This window comes from Vanacampus margaritifer, chromosome 20, assembly GCF_051991255.1.
Source record: "Vanacampus margaritifer isolate UIUO_Vmar chromosome 20, RoL_Vmar_1.0, whole genome shotgun sequence".
Classification (NCBI taxonomy): Eukaryota; Metazoa; Chordata; class Actinopteri; order Syngnathiformes; family Syngnathidae; genus Vanacampus; species Vanacampus margaritifer.
The window spans coordinates 5,803,042-5,812,500 of NC_135451.1; the positions used below are offsets into that span (position 1 = coordinate 5,803,042).

The 9,459-nt window shown below is 42.4% G+C and overlaps 2 protein-coding genes across 5 annotated transcripts in view; one reads left to right on the forward strand and one right to left on the reverse strand.

The window, feature by feature from the left end:
- Positions 1-3,115, reverse strand: part of pola1 (polymerase (DNA directed), alpha 1) — a 52,756-nt gene extending 49,641 nt beyond the window's left edge. Inside the window, exons 1-11 of one of the 2 annotated variants that reach the window (XM_077555059.1) lie at positions 2,981-3,115; positions 2,383-2,510; positions 2,159-2,255; positions 2,012-2,089; positions 1,831-1,946; positions 1,483-1,545; positions 1,283-1,384; positions 1,049-1,190; positions 821-974; positions 442-611; positions 254-366 (exon numbers count right to left, since the gene is read on the reverse strand). In XM_077555059.1, the coding sequence (XP_077411185.1) occupies positions 254-366; positions 442-611; positions 821-974; positions 1,049-1,190; positions 1,283-1,384; positions 1,483-1,545; positions 1,831-1,946; positions 2,012-2,089; positions 2,159-2,255; positions 2,383-2,510; positions 2,981-3,029 (1,212 nt within the window). In that variant the 5' untranslated portion in view covers positions 3,030-3,115. Of the gene's footprint in view, positions 1-253; positions 367-441; positions 612-820; positions 978-1,048; positions 1,191-1,282; positions 1,385-1,482; positions 1,546-1,830; positions 1,947-2,011; positions 2,090-2,158; positions 2,256-2,382; positions 2,511-2,980 lie in introns of both variants that reach the window. The other variant, XM_077555058.1, reaches the window with a different exon arrangement.
- A 1,355-nt stretch (positions 3,116-4,470) lies between these two features.
- pcyt1ba (phosphate cytidylyltransferase 1B, choline a) overlaps positions 4,471-9,459 on the forward strand; it is an 11,618-nt gene continuing 6,629 nt past the window's right edge. The window contains exons 1-2 of one of the 3 annotated variants that reach the window (XM_077553916.1): positions 4,505-4,621; positions 5,427-5,695. In XM_077553916.1, coding sequence (XP_077410042.1) covers positions 5,657-5,695 — 39 coding nt within the window. In that variant the 5' untranslated portion in view covers positions 4,505-4,621; positions 5,427-5,656. The other 2 variants (XM_077553915.1, XM_077553917.1) reach the window with 2 other exon arrangements.

The window sequence follows — 9,459 nt, forward strand, 5'->3', positions numbered from 1 at the left end:
AATAATTCATAAGATTGAGTTAAAAGTTACTTGACCCCAGTCTCCACAAATATATGCAAATGTGTTACTGCTAACTTTTGACGTGGACGTGTCTGCTGTGTTGATACTGGAATTCCCCCAGTACAGGCTTTCCAAGTAAGGGGCGGTCATTATTCGTGCGTTAAAGGAACTTTAAATCAACTCAAAATTAACACACTAATTTTTTGACACCCCTAGAATATGTTAATTGTTATGGTTACAGTTTGCAACATACATATTCACGTGGCAGGATATACATGGTGCGTTCTATGTTCCTGATAGAGACGCAGCAGCTGGTATGAGCCTGGGCCGACTCGATCCACACCTTTCCAAACAGGTAAACCACGCCTGCGAGACAAAATAGAGTGAGGCTGTGCTTGAAGTATGTACAACCAATACGACAGCGGATATAGTTTGCCATACCTGGTTGATTGTAAGGGTCTTCAAAAGCATCCAGCCAATAGAATCTGAAAACCTGCTCGCCATCTGGACCCTCCACCAGCGGCAGCTTGCTTGAGTCCACCTGCACCTCTGCAGTGGCCTCGGTGACTGCACTCACTCCGTCATCCAGCCCCCATGAGCCTCCTGTCTTGCTGCATCCAGAACCAGAATTAGAGCAGTGGTTAATTGCACATACAGTACACAAGCACACACGATCCTGTCTTCCACTGCCTTCGTTGGATGCCAAATTCCTTTCCGTGACGTCACCTGCGCTACAGGGTGCTCGCAGACTGAGCTGCTCGTTCAGTCGGGTTCCGTCACGTCCCTTAAAAGCTTGCAACGCAAGGACAGAAGGACTCACATGAGGATAGCGTCCTGAGCCTCCTCTTTAGGCGCCACGCGGGCTGTTTTACATTCTGAAGAGGACTCTTGTCTGACAGCAGGCTCTAGAGGCTCCTCAGGTCCGACCTCCATTGGCTCATCAAAGTCCATAGTGTCAAACACTAGATCTTCAGCTACTGTGGGTAAACATGATCACTCAAGTTAGTCCAAGAGTCAGAACAAGAGCAAGTCAGTAAAAACGCACAACCTTTATCATCTTCCTCTTGCTTCTTGACTGGTTCTGTTTCTTTCTCCACTACTGCAGCTCTTTTTGAGGGAGGAGACGACGTGGCTGATGGCCTCTGGTTGTCAGAAGGTGGTGGACGGATGACTTTGGCTTTAGGTGGCTCCTGATATCACAGACATTTTTGTTTTTCTGATGCCCATTTGACATGTCATCCCAACGAATCACAGCTTTTATCTAAAAAACTGAAAAGTTTACTTTGGACATCTGTGGTTTGATAGAGAACGGATTCATGGGGGATCCGATGGATTTCTTTTTCTTCAGTGTTACCACAGGTGGAGGAGCTAGGATGGGGCTTTTCTGGTTGGGCAACAATAACACATATTTGCAGACGGTAAGTCGGAAACGGAAGTCAAAAACATTAGTTGACATGAAGACATGCTTATGTCTCTACCAACCTCTGAGTGCAGGTCTTGTAAGATGTCTCCCAAGAGATCATCCTTGGACAAGTCCACATCTTTCTGCAAGAGGTTACAATTTGGATTAATGGACAAGCAAGATGAATAAAGTAGTCTTAAATTGAATGTCAAGGTAAGGAACTATTCTCTTTTTGCTACTTCTCATGAGCCTATGAGTTTTTTTTCCAGACAATTATTGACTGCAATTGTGACATCAACATAGGTTGGTAATAATAGACTACATGCTATAACAAAGGTGACATGAAACCAGAACTCTGTCATATACTGACAACCCCCCTGTAAACACATTATAGCGTTATATATGTCAGACAGAAAACTATGATGCACCTCTGCTGGCTTCTTGACATTACTGTTCATGAAGAGGCTTTTAATGCTGTTGGGCTTTGACACTGCTGCTTTTTTCATTTGTTTCTTTGCAGTGGCTCCTTTGGCACTGGAATTTCCTGCCAAGGAAAACAATATCAAGGGATTGATAAATTGCATAGAAAATGACTATACTACTAAATACCTTGTGTCTTTTCCACCACGTCATCATCCAGATCGTCATCAAAGATCTCTCTGCCGTCCTCCACGTAGCCTACACCATCTGAGAGAGGAAAATAGATAAATGAGACAAATATTGACTACATAGATTATTACGATGTTTGCCACTCACCATCATCAACAATCCAGTCATCCTCTTGTCTGTCCCGGACTATCTTGGAGTACTGCGCCTCATCCACTTCTTCATACACGCTGCTAAACTCCTCCACCTGCAAAATAGATCAATTAATACTCAAAACTAGGAGGTGAATGTAAATACAGCCAATGTGTAGACACTCATTCTGGTATTTATGATTTGAAGAGCACTATCAATTTGGAATGGACTCATTCACTGACCTCATATTTGATCTTCTCCCCTCGCTTAGCCTTTTTCAGTTGCTCCAGTGCAGACTTCCTCCCTACCTTCTCCCTTTTCTCCCGTCTGGAGCGAGACTTGGCCAGACCACAGGAATCGCCGACATCACCTGGCAAGGAGACACATACAAATGTAGTTTACCACTTCCATAGAGATCGTGTCAGGTGAGGAGTGGAAATATTCTAAATGTATGAATTTTTCAAAAGTGACTCAAAATACTCATAAATGAACATATTTGAAAATGTCAGTCTTCTGAACAGGTACTACAAAGTTTGTGTACGCTGAGGCTTTTCCGAGTCAATTTCTATAAAATAAGTGTATAGGCTATTTTGCCCGTGTCACATATGAGCATAGAAAACAAAAGGACAAGTGACAACACGGATAACGCCTCCTCTCCTATTTCATTGCCATACACATAAAACCTACTAAAATGACGGAATTATTGTTTGAATGCTTTAAACTGGAGAGTTGGATTAGCATACGCAGACACAGTAGCATCCGTGATAGGTAAGATAACCACCGAGTTAGCTCATTTCAGACGCGCTAACACAGGTTTGAAAACAACTAAAATAATCCCACCTCCGTCCGGTGCGTCCATGTCTTTGTCGGGGTTTGAAACGGGAGCCATGACTAATTTAGTCCTGTATTGGGCGCTCGCTGAAAAGCTCCTGAACGAGGAACCAGCAGCACATCCGACACAATAACAAGAAAGTCCGCGCCAAATTTTTTTCCCGGGGAAAGTCATGTGCCGGAAGTGACATCAAAACTAATAACGACGACATGCTGTTGCATTTACGGTCCACACGGTGGGAGTGTTGTACAAAAAGTAGGCTACTTCTTCCTCTTTAGTTTTTTTTAACCCCTGGACTAAACTTTACTTAAACCATAAACAATACTACTGTAGAAAATGTTAATAGAAACATTGGAATACGTAACTAACTTCACAAAACCCGCCTGGTAAGTTACAAATGATATAAAGACTAAACAAAATAAGATTTGGAGAGAAAAAAAAGATACAGAGTAAAGTCAGACAAATATAAAGTTTACCACCAAAAAAAAAAAACTCAACGAAAGTTGGTTTCCTATGCAATAATTCGGATCGATTAATATAGAATTTTCGTAAAATAATAAACAGGCTAATTTTACTCAAGAACAATACACATACTCAAGGACGCATCTGTCGAGGAAGGACGCATCAGGTCTGGGATTGATAACGATATGAATCAATGACCTTCATAATCAATGTATATGACTGATGCGCATAGTAAGAATCGATGGGGACGGGTTACTAATAAGCCATGCCTTCTACCCTTCAGCCCTTCGGATGTCAATGTTGCAAATGATATGATGTGATCGAAAACAAAACAAACATTTTCACCATGACGTCACGCGTCCTTTCGGATAGCAGGAGCTTACGTTAACCGAGGGCACCACGAAAGACAAAAAAACAAACAAATAAAAAACAGCAACTTGTATGTCATTTGACCAATGCAGAGTTATTGAGTGGGGGGACAGGGTAAATGGTCTGAATTATTATTTTTAGCAGCAGCAAAAAAAAATCTCAAAAATGTGAATCTTCCCTGTAAGGTCTTCCTGGACCCCAAAATTTAAAACCTCATATGATAAACAATTTAAAAAACAAAAATGCGATTAGGGTCATTGTCCGGCAGTGTATCCCAACTAAACTCGTTTCCATTGCAATGAAGCGGAATTTAGGAGGGTACAATAGATTCCTGCCTCACATTGGGGCCACAGCTAGTGTCTACAATAATACCACAAAGGCCGTTTGTTCTTCATCCCCACAGCCTACTGTGCACATTTAGGCTACACTATTTTTTCCACCTTCACGTCTCCTATGTAATGTATTATTATTATTATTATTATTATTATTAATACAATATGATGTAGTCAACTGAATCAGACACTGTGTACCATATGGTGCCCCCCACCCCCCAACAAAAAAACTGCCATAAGGTCAGCACACTTGATACGTCGTCATCCCATCATGTCTATGTTGCGTGCATTTACTCGAGCACAGACGGGAAGTGCTACAATCATAGAAAAAGTGGCTGAAGGAGAAACACACTTTTCAATCGATATTGGCCAAATATAGACCTCGTGTGCTTTTTGGATGCCATGGCGAAGGAGCGACGTACCCGAGCACGTCAATGTTGCTCGTATGCAACACGTCCTCGGCGCAGATCTAGAGGACCCTCGAAGGTAAAATTTGTAAATTACCCATTTTTTCTAATTTTGGATAATCTTGTTAATTTGAAATCACACCTGTAATTGATAATTATTTTTATTGAATTTTTATGAATAGACATAATTACCTTTTTTTTCCCCCATATAAATGTTTTCAAATGTTGTAATGTTTGTTGATTTAATCAATAAAAGTTTTTTTTTAAAGGAAAGTTGCACAAAAAACAGTAATGAATAAATAAATAACTGCTCTAAATGTTTTCTAAGATCAATTGTAATCAATTGAGTACACGTGGAAACATATTTTAAATATGCAATATTATTTGTAATCAAATATTCATTAGCAAACCGGGTTAGGATTAGAATTTTCTAAACTTTTAGATTTGTTTTAATGTACAGCAATAAAAAGGCATAGCCTATTCATAATTACTTGTTAATAAATTGTGCTTATTAGCTCCCAGTATGATGTGCCGTAAATGAGTTGTATGTGTCGAAACACTGTCGACTGCCACTTTTAATAATTACTTTTATAACGCCCACCGGTTTGATATAAATCTTGTTAAGTTTCCGTTGCGGTCTCCGCCTTTACTATTTACGCCGCTGTGATTGGGCGAGCGTTCTCTGCCGATGACCGGCGAACCAGCCAAGATCCTCCCATGTCAGACAACAAGCAACTCACGTGTGTCTAACGTAAACATGGCGATATTAGGCTGGTTATTTATGTTATTCATTTGTTTTCCACAGAGCGGTGAAAGTAAATGCAATTGACTGCTGATGATGGTCTTTGCGGCTTGTGATTCTAAGGTATACTGTTCATGGACAGGTTTGCGGAGTGGGTCCTCTTTGCAGGGAGCTCCTCTGTGCAGCATGAGATGAGAGTGGATGGGAGGGGAAGGCAGAGGGCACCACGGAGACTGATGGGAGGAGGGATGTGAGAGTGGAAGCAGGGGAAAGAAGAAAGAAACACATAGTGGTGAGGCGAGGCATCATCTCATTGATGCTGAGTCACATAACGGAAGGACCACAGCTACATCCCATGAGTCTTTGGGAATAATGGAGGAGCTTGAACACACTTGCCCCCATCCTCGGACGGTAGGGTGTCTCTGTTTTTGTATGTGCATGTACAAGGCAGACAAAAGGGCGTGAGACTGGTTATGAAACAGATGCCTGTATCACATGTGCCTGTGGGAGATGCTGAACAGTGAGTGGGCAGGATGATGAGCCAAACAAGGTATTACCGCAGTGAGGACAAAGAGGTGCACCAAGCTTCCTGACCAATATCTGTGTCGCCTCTGTTTTCATTTTGCTCATGTCATTCTCCCCTGCAGCATGTCATCCCTTGGCTTTAATCCTTCTTATGGCAGATATTCTTCACTTATGCCAGGGTGCGCCTTACTGGGCTCATCCAGACAGGCCCCTGTGCTCATGGACAGTTAAGCTTTACCATCTGTCCTGTGCTGAATGTTTGTTAGGTATCTCCCTATGCCACCCCCGCCCCCTTCAGTTTTCCCTTGGCCCGACAAATTAAGGGTATTGTGGATGTCCCCGTAGCACAGAAACTCTCACTGTGACTCCCGTTTGGAAACAAATGACATTGGGAATGTTAATTTATTGCCTCAATATTGCGATTATTTTTTTTCAAGGTATCCTTCCCAACACAAGCAATAAATAAAATCAATCTGCATCACAATAAACCATATTGGAATAGCATCTCAAAAGGGTGTATATTAAACATAGCGCTATACTGATTTATATACAAAATATTCAGAAACAGATTATAATCGGCCGATTATTGGCCTTCAAACATCAGCCAAAACAATCAGGCCAGTTAGGCCAAATGGCCGATTATTTTCCCCTTAAAACATTATCATAGAAGAAAACCGAAGTTTCCGACGCTGTAAAAGTACACCAAATGCACCATTTTGCTTGTGTAGCATTAGCAACTAGCAAGTGTGTAGCGTATGATATTCTGGTTATACTGTTGTCCCTAAGCGTCCTTTTTAAGATGTTTAATGACACCTCAGTTGGAGTTAACTGTAAAACTAAACACACAACGTTAGGAATTACATTAACTATATATTTAAATACAAGACATTCTTCATTTTTAAACATCGCTAGCCTAGCACTAATGTTAAAAGCGAAGGGGGGGAATCCCATTCAAATGCTAACAGGAAGTTAGCATAGACTTTGGGAGTGTTTTTCCTTCACATTAACAAATATCCACACACAAATCTTGTGGGAACACATGCCCACAGATGAGATAACACTACGCAAAGGCACACATTCTTCTCAGTGTGTGAAAAATGAGTTATTTTAATAAAATAGTGAAAATAATACAAGGTGTAAAAATCTCCATCTCCATCTTCTACCGCTTATCCGGGGTCGGGTCGCGGGGGCAGCAGCTTTAGCTCTCCCCTGCCACTTCAGCGAGCTCCTCCGACGGGATCCCAAGGCGTTCCCAGGCCAGCCGAGAGACATAGTCTCTCCAGCGTGTCCTGGGTCGTCCCCAGGGCCTCCCGCCGGTGGGACATGCCCGGAACACCTCCCCAGGGAGGCGTACAGGAGGCATCCGAATCAGATGCCCGAGCCACCTCAACTGGTTCCTCTCAACGCGAAGGAGTAGCGGCTCGACACTGAGTCCCTCCCGGATGACCGAGCTTCTCACCCTCTCTAAGGGAGAGCCCGGCTACCCTGCGGAGGAAACTCATTTCGGCCGCTTGTATCCGGGATCTTGTTCTTTCGGTCACGACCCACAGCTCTTGAACATAGGTGAGGGTAGGAACGTAGATCGACCGTTAAATCGAGAGCTTTGCCTTTCGGCTCAGCTCATTCTTTACCACAACGGACCGATACAGAGTCCGCATCACTGCAGACGCTGCATCGATCCGCCTGTCGATCTCACCCTCTAACCTACCCTCACTCGTGAACAAGACCCCAAGATACTTGAACTTCTCCACTTGGGGCAGGATCTCATCCCCGACCCGGAGAGGGCACTCTTTTCCGACTGAGGACCATGGTCTCGGATTTGGAGGTGCTGGTCCTCATCCCAACCGCTTCACACACGAACCGCTCCAGTGAGAGCTGGAGATCACGGCTTGAAGAAGCCAACAGCACCACATCATCTGCAAAAAGCAGAGATGCAATGTTGAGGCCACCAAACCGGGCCCCCGCAACGCCTCGGCTACGCCTAGAAATTCTGTCCATAAAAGATATGAACAGAATCGGTGACAAAGGGCAACCTTGGCGGAGTCCAACCCTCACAGGAAACAAATTCGACTTACCGCCGGCAATGCAGACCAAACTCTGACATCGGTCGTACAGGGACCGAATAGCCCGTATCAGGGGGCCCGGTACCCCATACTCCCGAAGCACCCCTCACAGGACTCCCCGAGGGACACGGTCAAACGCCTTCTCCAAGTCCACAAAGCACATGTGGACTGGTTGGGCGAACTCCCACGCACCCTCGAAAGAGGATGCGTGGGAGTGAAGATGTAAAAATATAAAATAAAATCTTAATGCTTTACAGCAGTTGTAAACAAGTAAGAATAGTTTTATTATTGACACATACATCTATACAATAACCTTGTACACATCATGAAATTTGTTGATAAGGTCATACTATGGACTTGTCATTCAAAGCATAGAATCTTAATAGTGAAAGTTTGTGCGTAAGTGACACCCATTGAAAAGGAATTGGGGAGGGGGTAATTTTATGCATTATATATATTTTAAAATAATCGGCTGATTAATCGGTAATTTGTATTTTTTTCCCCCGCCAAAAATCAGTATCGGCATTGGCCTAAAAAAATGCATATCGGTCGGGCCCTAATGAACATGCAAGTACAAAAATGTAAATGCAGTTAACCAGGTAGTAAATTGAAATATCAAATTTGCATATAATTTGACTACAAAATTTCACTATCTTGGCACTGATGTCATCTTTTTTTGTAGAGTACTCTACAGCATGAATAATTTGTCCTCTTTTTAGAAACTGAATGACACAACATGCAATAATTAAAAGGTATAATGTAGTTGAACTTAGAACTGATATTCAGAATGCACTGGAGTGTATCAGTCATAACCCAAACCAGATCGCACAACAAATTATCCAAACGTTGCAAGTAATCATTTCTTCAAACAGCAACTTTACTTACTTGCACAATCAAAACTGTAACAAAAATCCCGGACGAGCCACCATTTTGTCATAACCCGGCTGCTCAATGACCATGACAAGTGAACAGGAGGAGTCCGCTTTGATAAATAACCCAATCATTTATTACAACTGAAAGTATGGAAACTGAATAACTGGGCATGTGTGTGTCTTGTCTGAAATAGCAGTAGTGTACAGTTGTCTATGTGGGTGTGTGCAGTGAATATCTGCCTTAGTTCGGATCACAACCAAATTGAAAGTTGAGTCAAGTGAAGTTCAAATAGTAAAGCCCCTTTTTGCCTCATTTGCTTCAAAATCTGATCAGAAATCTAATACTGTCTCGCAAATATTAAACCTGCTTGTTATTTATGTGTGTGGTAAAACTACGCATGTTGATTGTGAAGTTAAAGAGTTTGCAACTGTAATGACCTGATAAGCTAACAGTTAGCCTAACTTCTTCTATTTCTTTTCCTCGTTCTATTTCTTCTTCTCTGTATTTTCTGGCAGTCTGGATGTCATGTGGTGCCTCTCACAGGTCAATGTTGGTACTGCGACAAAAAAATAAAATAAAATCGTAGTGTATGTCAATCCAAATGGGGAAGGTAGGCTACACAAATAAATATTCCCCCAAACATCATATTTACTGCCTTTATTCTTCATATTTTGCAACATTCCTAGACTAGTTTTTGTGCTAAGGCCTGTAAGT